Below are 20,964 nucleotides of genomic sequence, written 5' to 3'. Positions count from 1 at the left end.
CCTCCAGTATTAATATTGAGAAGCCTGCTTTTTTTTGTTTTTTTTTTTTTATTTTATTTATTTGCAAGAGAGAGTGCATATGAGCAGAGGGAGAAGTTGTGGGGATGGGGTAGAATCTCAAGCCGACTGAGGGCTGAGCATGGAGCCCAGCTTGAGGCTCCATCTCATCACCCCGAGATCATGACCTGAACTGAAACCAAGTCGGGCTGACACTCAACTGACTGAGCCACCCAGGCACCCCTTTGTTATTGTTCTTACATCTAATCATTTGTGATTTTTTTTTTTCTCCTACGAATGGTCTTAACGTATCTTTTGTTTACCCAATATTCTAAAATTTGGTGATAATATGTAGGTCATCTTTTTTAGCTCATTGTCCTTGGGTAATCTGTGAGACCTTTAAGAAACTTGAGTTCTGGGACATCTGGGTGGCTCAGTTGGTTAAGCAGCTGCCTTCGGCTTGGGTCATGATCTCTGCGTCCTGGGATTGAATCCCACATCGGGCTCCTTGCTCGGCAGGGAGCCTGCTTCTCATTGTGCCTCTGCCTGCAACTTTGCCTGCCTGTGTGCTCGCTCGTGCGCGCTCTCTCTCTCTCTGACTGACAAATAAATAAATAAATAAATAAATCTCTTTTAAAAAAAAGGAATCTTGAGTTCTTCAGTTCTAGGTAATTTTTTTTTAAATTTCTATATATTTATTTGACAGAGAGAGAGCCTATGCACAAGTAGGAGAAGTAGCAGGTAGAGGGAGAAGCAGGCTCTCCACTGAGCAGGGAGGTCACCACGGGGCTCGATCCCAGGACCCTGGGATCATGACCTGAGCTGAAAGCAGACGCTTAATGACTGAGCCACCCAGGTGCCCCATTTTTTTTTTAATTCCATCATAGTTCATATATATTACTATATTAGTTTCAGGTGTATAACAGTGATCCCGCAGTTCCATACATGACTCTGTGCTCACTAAGACAAGTGCACACCTAATCTCCTTCACATATTTAACACATCTCCCAGCCCACCTTTCCTCTGGTAACCATCTGTTTGTTCTCTAGAGTTAAAAGTCTGCTTTTTCGGGACGCCTGGGTGGCTCAGTTGGTTAAGCAGCTGCCTTCGGCTCAGGTCATGATCCCAGCCGCCTGGGATCGAGTCCCACATCCGGCTCCTTGCTTGGCAGGGAGCCTGCTTCTCCCTCTGCCTCTGCCTGCCATTCTGTCTGCCTTTGCTCGCTCTCTCTCCCTCTCTCTCTCTGACAAATAAATAAAATCTTAAAAAAAAAAAAAGAAGTCTGCTTTTTCATTTGTCTTTTTTCCTTCCTTTGTTCATTTGTTTCTTAAATTCCACATATGAGTGAAATGATATTTGTCTTTACCTGACTGGCTTATTTCAGAATTATACTCTAAATCCATATAAGTTGCAAATAGCAAAATTTCATTCTTATGGCTGAATAATAATCATGTGTGTGTGTGTGTGCGCGTGCGCCACATCTTCTTTATCCATTCATCTATCAGTGGACATTTGCGCTGTTTCCATAGTTTGGCTGCCATAACGTTGGGGTGTATATATCCCTTCAAATTAGTGTTTTCATATTCTTTAGGTAAATGCCCAGTAGTGCAATTACTGGATTGTAGGGTGATCATAGGGTAGCTCTATTTTTAATTTTTTGAGGACCCTCCATACTGTTTTCCACGGTGGCTGTACCAGTTTGCATTCCCACCAACAGTACACAGGGGTTCTTTTTTCTCCACATCCTTGCCCACAGTTGTTGTTTCTTGAGTTTTTTATTTTAGCCATCCTAACAGGTATGACTTGTTACCTCACTGTGGTTTTGATTTGCATTTCCTGAGTGACATTGAGCATCTTTCCATGTGTCTGTTGGCCATCTGTGTGTCTTCTTTGGAGAATTGTCTGTTTAAGTCTCCTAATTTTAGGGGGTTACTTGGGGGCCTTTGGTGTTGAGTTGTATAAGTTCTTTCTATATTTTGCACTAACCCTTCATTGGATTTATCATTTGCAAGTATCTTTTTGTTTTGTTTGTCGTTTCCTTTGCTGTGTACAAACTTTTTATTTTGATGTAATCCCAGGAGATTATTTTTGCTTTTGTTTCCCTTGCCTCAGGAGACAGACATACACCTAGGAGAATATTTTTATGACCAGTTTCAGAGAAATTACTGCCTGTACTCTCTTCTAGGATTTTTATGGTTTCCTCTCTCACATTTAAGTTCTTGTCTTCTTTGTCAAAGATTAATTGACCATTTAACTGTGGGTTTATTTCTGGGCTTTCTGTTCTGTTCCATTGATCTGTGTTTCTGTTTTTGTGTTGATACCACACTTTTGATTACTACAGCTTTGTAATATAACTTGAAATCTGGAATTGTGATACCTCTCGTTTTGTTTTTCATTTTCAAGATTGCTTGGCTACTCAGGGTCTTTGGTGGTTCCGTACAAATTTTAGGATGTTCTAGTTCTGTAAAAAGTTTTTGGTATTTTGATAGAGATTACATTTAATCTGTAGATTGCTTTGTATAGTATGGACATTTTAACAATATTTGTTCTAGTTGATGAGCATGGAATGTCTTTCCATTTCTTTATGTGATCTTCAATTTCATCAGTGTTTTATATTTTTCAGAGTATAGGCTCTTCACTTCTTTGATTAAGTTTATTCATAGGTATTTTATTACTTCTAGTGCAATTATAATTGGGATTATCTTCTCTCTGCTTCTTTCTTTCTTTTTCTTTTTTGAGAGAGGGGAGGGACATAGAGAGCGAGAAAGAATCTTAAGTAGGCCCCACACCCAGTGTAGAGTCTGAGATAGGGCTCAATTTCATGACCATGAGATCTTGACCCGAGCCAAAATCAAGAGTCAGATGCATAACCCACTGAGCCATCCAGGTGCCCCAATGGAATCGTTTTCTTGATTTCTCTTTCTGCTGTGTTATTATTAGTGTATAGAAATGCACAGATTTCTGTACATTGATTTTGTATCCTGCAACCTTACTGAATTCATTTATCAGTTCTGCCAGTTTTTGGTGGAATTTTTAGGATTTTCTATGTAGAGTATCCTGTCATCTGCAAATAGTGACAGTTTGATTTCTTCCATACCAATTTCAATACCTTTCATTTCTTTTTGTTGTCCGATTGCTGTGACTAGGACTTCCATTACTCTGTTGAACGAAAATGGCAAGAGCTGGTACCCTTTTGTCTTGTTTTTGACCTGAGGGGAAAACCAGTTTTTCCCCCACTGAGTATGGTGTTAGCTGTGGGTTTTTCATGTAAGGCCTGTATTATGTTGAGGAATGTTTCCTCTAAACCTACTGTGTTGAGGGTTTTTATCATGAATGGACGCTGTACTTTGTCAGTTGCTTTTTCTGCATCTATTAAAATGATCATATGGTTTTTATCCTTTCTTTTGTTGATGTGATATACCATATTGATTAGTGAATATTGAATCATCTTTGCAATACTGGCAACAAATCCCACTTGATAATGATGAATGATGCTTTGACTATATGTTGGATTTAGATTTGGTTTCCTAATATATTTGTTGTTTGTACGATCTGTCCATTGATGTAAGTGGGATGTTGAAGTCTCCTACTATTACTGTATTACTATCAGTTCCTTTATTTTTTTTTTAAGATTTTGTTTATTTATTTATTTGACAGATCACAAGTAGGCAGAGAGGCAGGCAGAGAGAGAGAGAGAGAGAGGAGGAAGCAGGCTCCCCGCTGAGCAGAGAGCCCAATGCAGGGCTCGATCCCAGGACCTTAGGATCATGACCTGAGCCAAAGGCAGAGGCTTTAACCCACTGAGCCACCCAGGTGCCCCATTCCTTTATGTTATTGTTTTATGTATTTGGGTACTCCCATGTTGGTTGCATAAATATTTACAATTATTGTATCTTCTTTTTGGATTGTCCCCTTTATTATTATGTAGTATTCTGTGTCTCTTGTTACAGTTTTTGTTTTAAATTGTTTTGTTCAATACAAATATTGCTACACCAGCTTTCTTTTTTTTTTTTTTAGATTTTATTTATTTATTTATTTATTTATTTGACAGACAGAGATCACAAGTAGGCAGAGAGGCAGGCAGAAAGAGAGAGAGGAGGAAGCAGGCTCTCCGCGGAGCAGACAGCCCGATGCGGGGCTCGATCCCAGGACCCTGGGATCATGACCTGAGCCAAAGGCAGAGGCTTTAACCCACTGAGCCACCCAGCCGCCCCTACACCAGCTTTCTTTTGACATCTGTTTACAAGATAAATGTTCTACATCGCCTCACTTTCAATTGGCATGTGTCTTTAGGTCTGAAATGAGTCTTGTAGGCAGCATATAGATCTCATTTTTTTAACGATTCCATCACCCTATTTCATTTGATTGGAGAACTTAGTCCATTTACATTGAAAGTAATTATTAATAGATTTTGTATTTATTGCCATTTTGGTACTTGTTTTGTAGTTGTTTTGTACTTCTCTGGTCCTTCTCTTGCTCTTTTTCATAATTTACTGTCTCTAGTGATATATTTGGATTCCTTTCTCTTTATTCTTTGCATATCTATTAGTGGTTTTTGATTAGTGGTCATCATTAGATCTGTATAAACATCTTCTGCATATAGCAGTCTATATTAAATTGATGGTCATTTAAGTTTGAACCCATTCTTTACTCCTCTCTCTCCACTATTTTAGCTATATAGTGTCATATTTTATGTTTTTTTTATTTTGTGAATCCCTTGACTGATTTTTAAAGATATAGATAGATAGTTAGATAGACTTTATTTATTTGACAGAGAGAGAGATCACAAGTAGGCAGAGCAGCAGGCAGAGATAGAGGGGGAAGCAGGCTCCCTGCTCTGCAGAGAGCCTGATGCGGGACTCAGTCCCAGGACCCTGAGACCATGACCTCATGACGAAAGGCAGAGGCTTAACCCACCGAGCACTCCCCCCGGCGCCCCTAAGATATACTTATATTTTTAAAGATATGCTTTTTTTTAAAAAGATTTTATTTATTAATTTGACGGAGATCACAAGTAGGCAAGAGGCAGGCAGAGAGAGGAGGAAGTAGGCTTCCTGCTGAGCAGAGAGCCCGATGCGGGGCTTGATCGCAGGTACCTGGGATCATGACCAGAGCGAAGGCAGAGGCTTTAACCCACTGAGCCACCCAGGCGCCCCTTAAAGATATGCTTTTATTGGTTTGGTGTTTCCTACATCTCTTACTCTTATTTACAGTCCGGTCTTCTCAAGAGTCCCCTTTAACATCTCTTGTATGGCTGGCTCAGTGGTCATGAACTCCTTCAGCTTTTGTTTGTCTGAGAAACTCTATCTGACCTTCTGTTTTGAATGATAGCCTTGCTGAATAGAGTATTCATGGGATAGGGATTCATGGGATTCAAAGGGGGAAAAGATTTTTTTTCCCTTTTTTGGAATATGTCCTAGAGAAGTCCCTTAGCAATCCCTGCCCCTCTAGAACATGATCTGAAATGAGTAAACTACTCTCCCTCCCCACTGTCCCGGGCATTTTTCAAATTGCTGCTTCTTTGCTGAATGTCTGGGGGCTTTGTCAGGCTGGCTCTTTATGGGCAGGGTCTGAACTTCCTGTTGCCCTCCAGGCTTTCCCAGAACTGAGCCTCCTGATTTTCAAAATGCCAGGCGTTAAGCCCCACTGGTTCTAAAACTCATGAAATTCAGCCCCCCTCTCCCTTTCAAAGCCAGATGTTATAGGTATCTCTCTTCCCTGTGTGAGCTCCCAGTAGGAGAATGTTTCTCTCCCATTTCCACTCCAGTGCTCCCTCCCCATGTCCAACGAGGATGCTGGTTTGCTCTCCACCACATTTCTGCCCTTCCTACCCTCTTCAGTGTGGCCTCTTCTCTACCTTTTTTTTTTTTTTAAGGATTTTATTTATTTATTTGACAGACAGAGATCACAACTAGGCAGAGAGGCAGGCAGAGAGAGAGGGGGAAGCAGGCTCTCCACTGAGCAGAGAGCCCGATGTATGTCTTGATCCCAGGACCCTGGGATCATGACCTGAGCCGAAGGCAGAGGCATTAACCCACTGAGCCACCCAGGCGCCCCATCTTCTCTTCCTTTTGTTGTGGAGTTTGTTCTGCCAGTCTCCGGGTTGTGTTCTGGGTTATTTGTGATACGTAAGTGTTCTCTAACTGTACCCATGGGATAAGGTAAGCTTAGGGTCCTCTTAATCCAGCCCTGGAAAATTTTTTCTCTTAACTCTTGTATTCTTTCTTTTCTTTCAGAGGCGAGGTCCTTCCTTTGGAACTTACTATGTTTTTACCAGCTTTATTCAGATATAATTGACAAGAACTCTTTAAGGTGTACAATGCGTATCACTGATTTCATGTACATGTATAGTGAACTCCCACAGTATGAATGGTTAATGCTTTCATGACCTCACAGTTCCTTTCATGTGTGTGTGTGTGTGTAATAAGAATACTTAAGATTTACTCTCTCTAGTAAATCTCAATGATACAATCAAGCATTGTTATAATCACATTGTATATTATTAGATCCCCACATCATCTTTTAACTGAAGGTTTATAGTCTTTTACCAACATCTCTTCATTTCCCCCACCCCTGGGTCTTGGTAAATACCAATCTATTCTGTTACTATGAGTTGAACTTTTTCAGATTTCACGTATAGTGAGATCATAAAGTATTTCTTTCTCTGATTTCAGTAAGTATAATGCCGTTAAGGTTCATTCACGTTGTCACAAATTGCAAGGTTTCCCTCTTTTTAATGGCTGAATGATATTCTATCACATATATACCACATTTTTTTTTCAATTTTTCTTTTTTGAGTATAGTTGACACACAATGTTATTTTTTTAGGTGTACAACTTAGTGATCTTGACAAATTTCTACATTATGCCACAAGTATAGCTACCGTCTGTCCCATTACATCAGTATTACAGTATCACTGATTGTATTTCTTACGCTGTGACTTTTATTCCCATGATTTACTTATTCCCTAACTGGAGGACTATATCTCCCTTTCCCCTTCAACCATCCTCCCTTCCCTCTGGCAAACATCAGTTTTTCTCGGTATTTATGGGTCTAACTCTGCTTTTTGTTTGTTTATTCATTGGTGGGGTTTTTAAAAATTTTTTTAGATTCCACTTCAGTGGAATCATATGGTATTTGTCTTTCTCAATCTGACTTATTTCACTTAGCTTAATACCCTCTAGGTCCATTCTTGTTGTCTTAAATGGTACAATCTTATCCTTTTTATGGCTGCATAATGTTCCGTTGTGCAAGAATATATATAAATACCACATTTTCCTTATCCATTCATCTGTTGATGGACGCTTAGGTTGCTTCCATATCTTGGCTATTCTAAGTAATGCTGCAGTAAGTATAAGGGTGCATGTATCTTTTCAGATTAGTGTGTTACTATTCTTTTTTTTTTTTTTTAAGATTATTTGTTTGGCAGACAGAGATCACAGGTAGGCAGAGAGGCAGGCAGAGAGAGACAGAGGGGGAAGCAGACTCCCTGCTGAGCAGAGAGCCCGATGCGGGGCTTGATCCCAGGACCCTGGGATCATGACCTGAGCCGAAGGCAGAGGCTTTAACCCACTGAGCCACCCAGGCGCCCAGTGTTTTACTATTCTTTAAGGAAATACCCAGTAGGGGAATTCCAAGAAAGTGAATGATGACCCAAGAATGGCCTGAGGGAAGTTAGTGAGAGAGCGTGATTTAAAATAACTCTTCTGGGACTTAAGTGATCTGAAGAGTCCATAGTAGAATATGGCCCCAGTTGGACAGTCTTTTTCATTTCATGGGCATTTGGTTCTACTTTATAGATTTCCCTGATTGTTATTTTCCAACTCTCCTTTTAATCAGATCATAGCTCTTTAAGAATATTGGTTATAATTGGGCATATTTTTATTTAAGGGAGAGAAGATTTTTTCAGTTCAGTTTTGTATTGTTGTTTCTGTTATTTTGTTTTAGTTCTTCTGTTTCCTAACAATTTCTTTCTGTGTTGTAATTTTGTTCTCTGTCATGGTACATCTCGAATGTCTAATGGTCCTTGGTTATCTCTCCACACTGCAAGTTTTTTGGAAGCACTGGAGTCAGGGCTTATAGACTGATATATTTTACTCCAATGAGAAGGCACTAGTCTGCCCTTTCACAAGGGAATCCCCCAGATGAAAATGAATATATTAGGGTTTTTCTCTTATATTGGTAAGTTTTTCTAGAGTAATCTTTGAATCTTCCATCAGCTTTCTAGAGCCATGCTGGGAAAGGAGACTTAGAAGGTCTTACCATTTATGATGTCTTTTACTTAATCCCTCTCTTTTCATAAATCTCTCAACTGTGACTGATGCCTCTGGTTCCAGGTCCTCCATGGTTCAGCCTCACCTAAGATTAACTTCATTTTTTGGAATGAGGAAGCACAGAAGTCTGATTGTGGATATTAAAGAAATCTTAAAGGTCTTAATCAAACTCCTTAAAAATTTTCAGCCAGGCTTCTTTTTTGCACTACTGCCCCATACCCATCTTCCAAGATGATCAGTACCTTCCATTCTTAGGTCTTTCTGGGGTCCCACAGCACTAGAGGTCTTACTTGTGTTATCGGTAGACTGTCTGCCCATTTCAGGCTTAGCTTTAGCATTGTCTGGCCTGTTAAATCATCTATCCTCTTGTGTACCTTATTTCCACTTCGAAAATTTTATTGACATCTCTTACTATCTTTTGTTACCTCTGCTCCCATTTTATCCTTGGGTTTGACTTTTATTCTTTGTTCTCATTTTAATAATGCTTTAAAGGATAGAAGAGAGAACATACCTGTTCAATCTATTGCATTTAAATAGAAGTCTCCGAGTATTTTTTTAATCCTCATCTGGAATTGTCTTCATAGCCTATATACTGATGACATGGTATATACCCTTTCATTTTTTGCTCCTGGTGACTTGAAATGATAGTTCTGACCTGTCAAAGAGGAAATTTGCTATTGCTGGCCTAACACTGAGAAATCCTAGGCAAGAGGTTTAGGAAAAAACATACATTGATACAATGGGAGCATTTTATAAATGCATCAGGAAACAAACTGACTAATAAAAATTCATGTGTGTGCTGCCTACCTGTGGTAAGTAGGTGTAACTGACAGAACTGTAAATATAAATTGTCCTAATTGGGGTAATACTGACTATAGTTTTATAATTTACTTATTTAATGGTTTGAGGGAAGACTTCTTGGATATATTCACATAATGTTTGAGGAACATAGTTCTTAATGAATCCAATGTTGATGATAACATTCTTTAAGGCTTAGAGTTAAATAATACTGAAAAATAGATCTAGTAAAAACAGTGAGGGAAGAAGCCTTCAAATAAATCTAAAGATCTCACATCTGTGCATTACCCATTTAATCACCTTGAATAACAGTGATGTCCAATAGCATGGCTATAGACCTATGTCCCTCCCACCATAATTCTGAATTGTGGATATATCTAGGACTGATTGATCAGATCAGGCCATTTCAAGAAAGTGAATAACCCAAGAATGGCCTGAGGGAAGTTAGTGAGTGAGCATGATTTAAAATAATGCTAATCTAGGGCTTAGGGAACTGAACAGTTCATAGTAGCCCATTTGGGAAACTAAGAATAATGCTAGTACTTGTCCAATTTCTCCAATTTCCTTGGGGTTATATAAGGCCTCTCATTGTTCTTTAAACTGAATTACGATTCTTCTAGTCTATATTTTGGGGGCTGAATATAGGCTAGAATCAAGCCTAGGGAGTAATAGGGCTGAATATAGGCTGAATCAAGTCTAGGGAGTAACTTGTTTTCTTCCCATTGCAGAAGAAGCAACTAATGAGAAATGTCTTTATTTTTTTTTTTAAAGATTTTATTTATTTATTTGACAGAGAGAGATCACAAGTAGGCAGAGAGGCAGGCAGAGAGAGAGAGGAGGAAGCAGGCTCCCCTCTGAGCAGAGAGCCCGATGCGGGACTCGATCCCAGGACCCTGAGATCATGACCCGAGCCGAAGGCAGCGGCTTAACCCACTGAGCCACCCAGGCGCCCGAAATGTCTTTATTTTGATGGGATGTTAGTTACATGGTTATATCCATTTGTTAAAACTCATCAACCTTTTCACATAACATGTATACATTTTATTGCATGTAAATTATACCTCCCATCAGCTGATTTTAAATGGGTATCTTGTGGACTTCTAAGGATTTTCTCCTACTGAAATTATTTCACGTAGCATAGTGATGAAAAAAGCTAGTAAAAGTAATGCCTCTTATAAGCCATCTGACACAGATTTCTGTGACCTCTCTTAAGCTTTAATTCTCTGATCTGGATAATTGAGATTTTAACAGTACCTGCTTCAGAGAGTTGTAAGGATTAAAATTTTTAAATGTGTGTAAAATACTCAGCATAATACCTGGCACATAGTAGATCCTCATTATGTAGTGGCTGCAAATTATTATAAATTTAAGTTACTATTTACAATATCATTTCTCCTTTGATTTTTCTTTTTATAATATTTTCAGAAAACCCATATAGACAGCTGCCCTGCAACTGTCACGGAAGCATGCCGGGAAAGACCGCAATAGAACTTGGACCTCTATGGTATGTGCTTAAGCCTAATAATATACAGATGGTCCCCAACTTGGGATTTTTCAACTTTATAGTGGTTCAGAGGCAATACACATTTGATAGAAAATGTACTTCAAACTGTAAATTTAGATCTTTTCCAAACTAGCAAAATGCGATAGTCTTCTCTCATATTGGGCAGTAACAGCAAGCCAGTCACACAATCATGAGGGTCAACGACCAGTACACTTAGAACCATTGTTTTTCACTAAACCATGTCGTAGGATTTCCTCATTAAAAACCATTGTTCATGTCTTTACTCTTATGCAGTCTCTTCCCCTTTCTCCAGCTCCGATTCAGTTGTGTTCTTTGAAGTCTCTCTTAATGCTTTAACCCAAGATTCTCAGTTCCATTTTAGTAAATCTTACATTGGTAATTCATTTGACACTTTATTTATTTTTTTTTTAAAGATTTTATTTATTTATTTGACAGAGAGAAATCACAAGTAGTCGGAGAGGCAGGCAGAGAGAGAGAGAGGAGGAAGTGGGCTCCCTGCTGAGCAGAGAGCCCCATGCGGGACTCGATCCCAGGACCCTGAGATCATGACCTGAGCCGAAGGCAGCGGCTTAACCCACTGAGCCACCCAGGCGCCCCTCATTTGACACTTTAAAATGATATATCCTTTCATATATATTTGCTAACCTAATGATAATAACTTTCATTCATTGAGGATACACCTCAGACTAAGGATTTTATGTGTGTCATCTCATTAGTTCCCAAAACAAGTCTGAGAAGTTTTATTTCCTATTTTATAATGAGGAATAAGGGACTCAAAAGCACTAATTACTCCAGCTCCGTAGGTAGTAAGTGGTGGAGCCAGCATGAAAATCTAGGTTTATCTGACTTGGAATTTAGATTCTGTCTGTTCCACCTGTGCTTCTCAAATGGGAAGCAAATCAGACTTACCCTTGTGCCATGTTTTTAATGAATCACCATTACAACATCTGATGCTCCTCCTATATCTCCTCCTGCCCACTCCGCCCTACATATACACATTGGATTAAGATTTTACTGACAGGAAGATGCATTGTGAAAACTTCTGTATCACACTATGTGTCTGTCTAGATTTATAGGCTGTTACATGGCAAACACTATTTTCTACTTTGGTTTCCCCTCCGTGTCCCCATGTACCACAGGGCTCTACACCTTACACCTTACATGAGGGTTCAGTAAATCCTTTGTTGATTTACTTTGAATGAAATTCCCATGACTAATCCCATTAGAGAACTAACATGATAAAAGGAGTGGGAAAAACAGAAAATAATTTTAAATTAAATCATAATTTTTTTTTAATTTCACCATTTTCTCCATCCTATAACTAATAATATATCTCATAGTTAAATTATACTTTTTTAATAGACATTTTTCATACCCATTTCTCCATATTTTTTCTTTTTTTCAGGTCAAGTTCCCTTTTCAATACTGGATTCCTCAAAAGAATGCTCTTTGAATCTTTTCACCATGGTTTAGATGACATTCAAACCCTAATAAAGACATTAATCTTTGAATCAGAGTGTACTCCTCAAAGTCAGTTTTCAGTTCATGCACCTTCAAATCCCAACAAGCAAGGTGACTAATTTGTATTCAGGGCCTGAAATGAATAATGGTTTTATGAAGATACAAATATGTATTTTTCTCTAATTTTAGTAGATTAAAAAAACTAAAAGTCTGTTGTGATTTTATTAGCCTCTATCTTGTTTCTAGAAGGAGAAACCTTAGGTAATTGAGATTAGTGTGGCCAGAAATTTACATAATAGCCATAGAGACACGAAGGTTGTTTATACTTATTACTCATTAAGGCTATTTTGTCCTTTATTTTCTCTTTAGTGTAAATAGGCTTTTGTAGTTTTATCAGGCTGTTGATACAAGAATGGGACTATTAGACATTCTAGTATTCTCGTAAGTCATTAGAAGTAGCAATTACTGTTACACAGTTAAAAAATCTAATTCTTACAGTCTGTTTACCAAAGAATCTCATGTATTTCATAAAAACAATGTGGATAGAACTTACTAAGCTTTTATTTAAACTTCAAATTGCTAATGTTAGTCTGTAAAATATTTTCCTTTCCTATTTGCTTTTAGAAGAATATGGTGTGTTTATTAAAACTACAGACGATACCACAACAGATAACTACATTGCACAAGGTAAGTATGTATGTATATGTGTGTGTATGTAAATATTTATCAGTGCAAAAGTGCAGATAGTAAAAGGGCAGGAAGAGAACAGATTGCTTTGGTGCCGTACTCTAAAATGCCTTTTTATTATACAGACAATACAGTTATAGTAAAACTTGTTTATCTGTCCTTTGCACTGTTCAGAATTTCTATTAACATGCACTTGTTCACATCTCTAATATGTAGTGATCCCCCTTGAAGGAACTGTAAGACTTTGAAGAACCATGTGAACCAAACTAAGACCAAATTATTCTTTTAAATTTTCTCATCAGCATGATTTTTTTTAAAGATTTTAATTATTTGAGAGAATGAGCAGAGGGAGAGAGAGCAGCAGACTCACTGCTGAGCAGGAAGCCTGATGCAGGGCTCAGTCCCAGGACCCGAAGATGACGACCTGAGCCAAAAGCAGACACTTAACTGACGGGGCCCAAGCACCCCTTAACATATGGTTTATAAGAATTCCATTCATTAACTAGAAGACTTTGTTCCTTAGCTGTAAGAATATACTATATGGCCCTTCTCACAATTTGAGATATGTGCACTTCAAAATATGGTTGTATTAGGCATTGCAGATTCCTTTCAAAAGGATTTTAAGATTTATAATGTCAGTGCTGTAAAGTCTAAGGTTTTGTTTTGCTTTTTAAAAAGACAACTTAGGGGCTTCTGGGTGGTACAGTCAGTCAAGCGTTGACTCTTGGTGTCAGCTCAGGTTATGATTTCAGGGTCATGAGATCAAGCCCCGTGTCAGGCTCCATCCATGCTCAGCAGGAAGTCTGCTGGAGATGCTCTCTCAGCCCCTCACGCTGCTCTCTCCCCCCAATAAATCTTTATACACACACACGCGCGCACACACACTGTGTGTGTGTATATATACACATATATATTTAGAAAGAGTTTAATAACTTGAGTTTAATAACTACTATATGCTCTTCCCACCAGTCACTTTCAGTTGGCATCTTCAACTGATTTTCTAAAAATGATCTCTTCTACTTAATTTCTCTGTCGGAGGTTAAAGGTATTATTGTACATTGCAAAAAGCATTAGATTTAAGAGCATCGTTGTACTTCTGTTCATTGTATAAATTCAGCCAAGCTACTCACCTTCAGCAGAGGTGTCTTAAATCTTTTTTAAAGAAAGGTAAAACGTAAGTTCTAAAGTAAAACCTAAGTTCTAAAAATATTTAAAGTCTCTGAGCCTTTTTTATGTACAGATTAAGGGAATTAGACTCATCTCTATAGTTATTCTATAGCTCTAAAATTATTCTAAAACTGATTAACATTTAAACCTTTCATGATAGAAAATATCAGGCCAAAAAGTCATTATAAAGGTATCGTATCTGATTTTGTGTATATATGTATGTTTCAGGAAAGAGAAAAGGTAATGAAACAATCACAACTTCAGCTAAAAGGCCAAAGACTGATGTCAGTTCTGAACATCCTCCCTTTTATTACAACATCCACAGACACAGCATTAAAGGAATGAATATGCCAAAGTAAGACAAAGCCAGTGGATGGCAAAATGTATATTTGCTATTTTAATGACATTGTGATTTAAGTAAGGTACAAAATCTCTCTTTTTTTCCTTTCCTTCTGCAGGTTAAAAAAGTTTTTGTGCTATCTTTCTCAAGCAGGCTTTCGAGTAAGCCGAACTCATTTTGACCCCATGGGTGTTCGTACAGACGCGCCTCTGATGCAGTTTAAATCGATCCTTTTAAAGTACAGCACCCCTACCTACACTGGAGGACAGTCGGAGGGCCATGTCCAGTCAGCCTCCGAAGATACAGTAGCTGACAGGGTTGAAATGTCTGTGAATGACAAAGCAGAAGCAAGCAGTTGCAGAAGATGGTAAATGTAGAGAAGAGTTACTCAGATGTCTGTATAGATGGCCTAAGAGTTCTCTATACCAACTGTAGCTCTTTTTCTATTCTTTCAACTCAGTGGTGTAAAAATAAAAACAGTGCTGTTTTCATTCAGAAAATTAGCAGTTTCTAACTTAGCTAGTTTGGGAGCTATGCTTTCCAGGTTTTTCTTACTGTAAAGAAAACTGAAAATTTTAATGAAAACATTTCATATGAAGCCAAGTTTATGACTGAGATCACCCTACCATTTAGTAACTCAGAAAACTTCCACTTGCAAAGTGTTAGCAATTTTATGTCTGTTATGGAAGCCATCCTTTACTGTTCTTAATCACATGTCTACTTAAGCTGATTCATATCTTTTTCTGTTTGTAGCTCACAAAATGAAGCCAGGAGCCTTTTACATATGAAATTACCCTGAACAGAACAATGTTTTTTCATGATCACTAATGCGATTTCACAATTACAAAGCTAAAATATGTTCCCAATTTTAAGAAATCATACTTCTTTCCACACTGATCTTTTATCGGTAGCTTTTGAGAATCTAAATTCTTGCCTGAGATAGAAATACATTTTTCTTCCAAGTTAAGGTCTAGAGGATCAAGTCAGTAAGATTTTGTCAAGTAAATTGAGACCATTGTTCTAATACAGTAATTCTTCGTAAGCACTGAAATTCTGAAGAGGAGAGGTTTTGCTGTAAATTAAATGGGGTGATCTCAAGTGCCTCAGTTAGCGCACGTACAATATTCATTTGCTTGGTTGTGCTACCTCTCAGAAGTAAAACTTGTCACCTTATGAACTTATGAAGTGAGGATTTTTTTGGTGGGGGGAGGGATAGATTTGTTTTCGGGTGTGTGTATGTGCTTCCTTTTTTTGTATAACAAGTAGCCCAGGCTAACAGGACTATGAAAATTAGTGGAAACTCCATTAATAAATACTGTTCTTGCTTCATGTGAATGTAAGAGTTTTGATATAAAAGAATTTGGTATAAAGTTTAGATTTTTTGTCTCAAGGACTTAATCGTATTTACCCTGAAGTACTTCTGAGAGGAAGTAACTTCTTACAAGTATTACTGGCTTCGGGGATGGAAGAGGGAGTTAGAACTGAAAGGTGCCCGGGTGCCTCATCAGTGAAGCCTTCAGCTCAGGTCTTGATCCCGGGTCCTGGGATCCAGCCACACACTGGGCTCAGCCAGGAGCCTGCTTCTCCCTCTCACACACACACCTCCCTCCCCGCTTATGCTTGCTCACTCTCAGATAAATGAAATCTTAAAAAAAACAAAAACAAAAACCACCCATAACACATATACAAAAATCCAGGGAGTGAGGTTAACAAGGTTAACATAGTATATTAGCAGAAATTTAAAAAAAAAAAAAAAATCTCCTTATTACAGCGTAGTTACAGCTGGGTATTTTTTTTTTCTTTTCTCCCATTAACAGAATCATGTTTTACTAAAATAAAGGTATAGGTGAAGTGCAAGTTATTTTCTCTAATGACCATAAAAAAACTAATTCTTGCCAGTTCAAATTATTACTCACAAATGAGCACAAAAATAAAGTTATTATTTTTGTTTATATAGTTAAAAATTACTATAAATCCAGAATGTAAACCAACACTTTGACCATCTGATTTACTACATATTATTAAACTGAGTATCAGTCTCCGCTTGCTAAATGCTTATCAGCATAACATTTTGATCAGTGATAAAGCTGGGGTTTAGGCTAGGTGCCTAATGTGATATCAGAATATATTAATTACTATTATTTTAAAAATGTCTGTATTAATTTCACATACACAGGGAAATTTTCCAAAGAAACTGCCGTGGGAAGTAGTTAGTAAGTCTGTTAAGGTAATGCATCAACCTAAAGAGGAAATAATTTTAAAATTCCAAGTAATGCTACATTAGCACTTTGTTCACTTCCATAACAACTGTAGTAGCCTGGGGCACACAAATGCTGACTGCATTGTCAGGTGAACATGAATTACATCCCTCCATTAAAATCTGATTAACACAAGAAAGCAGTTTTTACTCTACCATCAGGAAATCAGTAGGCTGACTCTGCTAGTCACTTACATTACTACTAACCATACACTCAGGATATAGCAGGAGAAGGAAAGAAATGGGTTTGGAGCCAGGGTGGTGGAATTGTGTTAAAACTCCATTTATCACTTGAGTTCAGTCAGATTCTGCTCTGAATAAACGTATCCTATTCTGGTTTCCAGAAAGCAGAACTGGAGACCAGTTTAGTAATCCTAAAGGCCTAGGAATTTCTTTCCTCTGTGCATAACTGCTCTGGTAAATGGTCACAAGTTACTTTGAAGAAAGCTAAGAGGAAGATAGATATTACATCCTTGTGGGGTTACGGCAGGGTGCTTCACCACAGTGCTCTAGGAATATGAATTACATCAGGCCTGGGAATTGCTAAGGGATAATGACTAATATAATGGCTCCAGATGTCCAACAGATGAATGGGTAAAGGAGTGTGTGTGTGTGTGTGTGTGTGTGTGTGTGTGTGTGAAACCATAATGTGTATATACACATAAACACACACACACACACACAATAGACTACTACTCAGCCATCAAAAAATGAAATCCTGCCATTTGAGATGACATGGATGGAACTAGAGGGGATTATACTAAGCGGAGTAAGACAATCAGAGAGAGATAATGATCATATATCTAACTCATACATGTAATTTAAAAAACAACAGGATTATAGAGGAAGAGAAAAAACATGACAAAATTGGAAAGGGAGACAAACTGTTAAGAGACCCTAAATCATAGGAAACAAACAGGGCTGCTGGAGGGAGAAGTGGGTGTGGGCGATGGGGTAACTGGGTGACGACATTAAGGGCACGTGATGTAATGAACACTGGCTGTTATAAAAGACTGATGAATCACTGTACTCTACCTCTGAAACTAAGAATACGTTTCATATTAATTGAACTTAAATTTTTTTTTAAATAATTTTTAAAACATAGTAATAGGCTCAGATCAGACCGGTAGTTTTCAGTTATATAAATTAAACCACTCTGGCCCTTTGGCTCACATGATCAATTAGCCAAGGTCAAAAAAAATCACTGTCAGACTATACTGATCATCTGGTCAGTCTTTTACTGCCTATTACAGTAACTAAAATTATGTCCACCTTTCTGGCCTAGCAGGTAAGGGAACTAGGTTTCTGACAGAGTGCTGCCTGGGCAATGGCCAGTGAATGAGGATGTCCGTTTCAACAGAAGCCTCTTCCACAGACGTCCCTGGCCAGTCGACATACTAGAAAGCTTTTCAAGGAAGCTCTGTTCACATTTCCCAGTACCTGTGTAAAGAGATGACCAGGCTCTCCGAAGACATATAGTAAGACAATAGGTGAGGAGATACCTATAATATAATACATCCTCCCCAACATTCCTGTAAATATTTGATTTCCTTTCTCTACATTAGATTAAAGAATTTCTAGCATCTTACCTCTAATTTAGATGAGCCAGTGCTGAGTTTTTCTTTCAACCAAGTAAACAGTAACATCCTGCTGTTCCAGCTGACAAACTGAACCAAAATTTCTGGTACAAGTATATTCATACCGATAATTTAACCCAATTAAAATTAGGTTCCTGCAAGATCCAACATAATTTATTTACACAGGCATATTCCATGTATCATTAGTATATTTGATCAAGACAGCATTTTTTCAGATCACACTTTGTACTTGTTCCAAGGACACGCAGGAATCTGACTCTATCCTGCAGGCAAATGAATAGCTTTTTCAAGGAAACTCCTTAAAGTGAGGTTAGGGGTCACCTGCCAAAGCACCAGACATCCAAGGGGTTTCTTCCATTTTAAGTGAGGCTCCGTGAAGTCAGGAATTTAGGAAACTCATTCATCCAAACCTTCCCCAAATTCTCATTCCAGTTCTCAGAGTACTGCTGTTTGGGGGACCTGGGTGGCTCAGTTGGTTAAGCATCTGCCTTCGGCTCAGGTCATGGTCCCAGGGTCCTGGGATCGAGTTCTGCATCTGGCTCCCCGCTCAGTGGAGAGTCTGCTTCTCCCTTTTCCTCTGCTGCTCCCCCTGTTTGTGTGCATCCTCTCCCTCTCTGATAAATAAAATCTTTAAAAAAAAAAAAAAAAAAAAAAGAAAGAAAGAAAGAAAGAAAGAAAGAAAGAAAGAAAGAAAGAAAGAAAGAAAGAAAAGAAAGAAAGAAAGAAAGAAAAGAAAGAAAAAGAAATGCTTCTGTTTCCTGACCAGTGTCTCTACTCTGGCTTGAAAGAGAGCAACATAGCAAATCCAGGCCATTTACAGGAGCAGTTTCAAGTAGCTCAGCCTTAAAGCTACAGAGGAGGTTGCAAGTGAACATCTCACAGTTTTAGTCTCGATGGAGACTGACTTTCCCTCAGGGAATTAACAAAAGCCCACGAGAGGTTAAAGACTGAACATCTTTAAAAAAAAAAAAGTCTCCGTTTGTCTGTAGCGCCGTGTCCTCCCCAGCAGCATGACATGACCCTTTCTTTGCGGCCACCCTCCTTTCCCCACCCAGAAAGCACCAACCCCTCTTCTAGCCCAAGATCCTTTACTAGCTCTGAAGAGGAGATAAAACTGTTAACTTTAAAATGTGAATAAACTGTGTATATGAACCCCAAACTGCAAACTTCCTTCAACCTACTTCATGCAACTGAAATGGAAGGAGAGTTCTAGATCATGTAGGCCAGAGAATAAGATTTGCCAAGCAAAAATATTTCCTAAGTGGCATATTAATTGCAATACCTTATATATTCATATGAGACTTAGAATGACACAGTGTTGTTTTTACACAGATTATATCCTATAATTTATAGCAAGGCTAAGCAAGATTCATTTACCCAATGGTGTTCTAAAACTGGCAAGTGGAAGAGCCAGGATCCAGTATCATCAGGATGACCTCAGTGCCAAGGCTTTCAGCCACTTGGTGATTTGTCTTTAGTAAAGGAAATACATACATGAAAGTTTAAATGTAACTTCACCAAAGGCAGTCCTATAGAAAATTCTGGTACAGATTACAAAATTATAGTTAACCACTGACCTACTGTATCTTTTCTAACTGAAACCCTTTGAACCACTGTATTTTATACTCATTAATTATCTATGCAGATGCACTTCAGTTTCATTTCCATTTTCTCCCAGGATAGTTATTTTTGACTAATAGCAAAATCACTGCAAACTACAATGGCAGCATTCTGGGGACTTTCTGTTAAAAGGGAGCAATCATCGCACCATAATTATGAGACCGTCTCCACTATGCTCGTATCCCAAGTCTCACGCAGCTCTGGTTTATTTTCTGTAGAGAACTTACTGCTCCTCTTTGGCTGGATCAGTGAATCGTGATCTGGTAGTAAAGGAAAGTTTCTGTGGGTCCCAATACTCCTTAGACACACCATTAACCTACCTCATTTTCACGCCCATTTTCCACACTAGTCTTTCCAGTAAGGCAAAGTCTCCAATCGTTAAGCCTTTTGTGATGTTTTTATCTTTTTTTTTTTTTAAGATTTTATTCATTTATTTGAGAGAGAGAGAGCACAAGCAAGCAGAGAGAGAGAGAGGAGGAAGCAGGCTCCCCGCTGAGCAGATAGCCCGATGCGCCCGATGCGGGGCTCGATCCCAGGACCCTGAGATCATGACCTGAAGTGAAGGCAGAGGCTTAACCCACTGAGCCACCCAGGCACCCGATCTTGTTTCATTCTATACATCAGTAACCATCAACTGTTCATCATCCGTGTAAGAACACCTAACTTCCCAATGTGCTGATAACTAACATCTACCATCTATCTCAACAATCCTTGCCTTTGACCTGTCAAATTTATTCATTTAAGAAAAATTATTCCTTTGGCATCATCTTAGTGGGGTTTGGTTTAAACTGGGCAGTTTACATTTTAATCCACAGACTAAAGAGAAGTATATTTTTAGCAAATATCTTTTGCCATTTAAACAGTACCTCCTTCAGTGTATTTTTATTACTGGTCACCAAATAAAATTTAGCTATCTTATTTTTTGCTAAGAGATTAATTTAGAATATAGTATGCTTTCATCTTTACCTTAGGAATTGTCTAAATTGTGTCTAAGCCCATAATAATATTTATCTCTCCAAAACATGTTTATTTTTTTTAAGATTTTATTTATTTATCTGACAGACTTTTTAAGATTTTATTTATTTATCTGACAGACAGAGATAACAAGTAGGCAGAGAAGCAGGCTGATAGAGAGGAAGGGAAGCAGGCCCCCTGCTGAGCAGAGAGCCCGGCGCGGGACTCGATCCCAGGACCCCGAGATCATGACCCGAGCCGAAGGCAGCGGCTTAACCCACTGAGCC

At 38.5% G+C, this 20,964-nt stretch overlaps 1 protein-coding gene across 2 annotated transcripts in view; it reads left to right on the top strand.

The window, feature by feature from the left end:
* TRMT1L (tRNA methyltransferase 1L) overlaps window positions 1-15,577 on the top strand; it is a 53,743-nt gene extending 38,166 nt beyond the window's left edge. For both annotated transcript variants that reach the window (XM_082702974.1, XM_082702975.1), the window contains exons 11-15: window positions 10,494-10,572; window positions 11,999-12,165; window positions 12,679-12,741; window positions 14,137-14,263; window positions 14,367-15,577. In XM_082702974.1, coding sequence (XP_082559100.1) covers window positions 10,494-10,572; window positions 11,999-12,165; window positions 12,679-12,741; window positions 14,137-14,263; window positions 14,367-14,619 — 689 coding nt within the window. In that variant the 3' untranslated portion in view covers window positions 14,620-15,577. The remainder of the gene's footprint in view (window positions 1-10,493; window positions 10,573-11,998; window positions 12,166-12,678; window positions 12,742-14,136; window positions 14,264-14,366) is intronic.
* Window positions 15,578-20,964: the final 5,387 nt, after the last annotated feature.

This window comes from Mustela nivalis (genome assembly GCF_964662115.1).
Source record: "Mustela nivalis genome assembly, chromosome: 16".
NCBI lineage: Eukaryota > Metazoa > Chordata > Mammalia > Carnivora > Mustelidae > Mustela > Mustela nivalis.
This window is presented reverse-complemented; position numbering and strand designations above follow the sequence as displayed.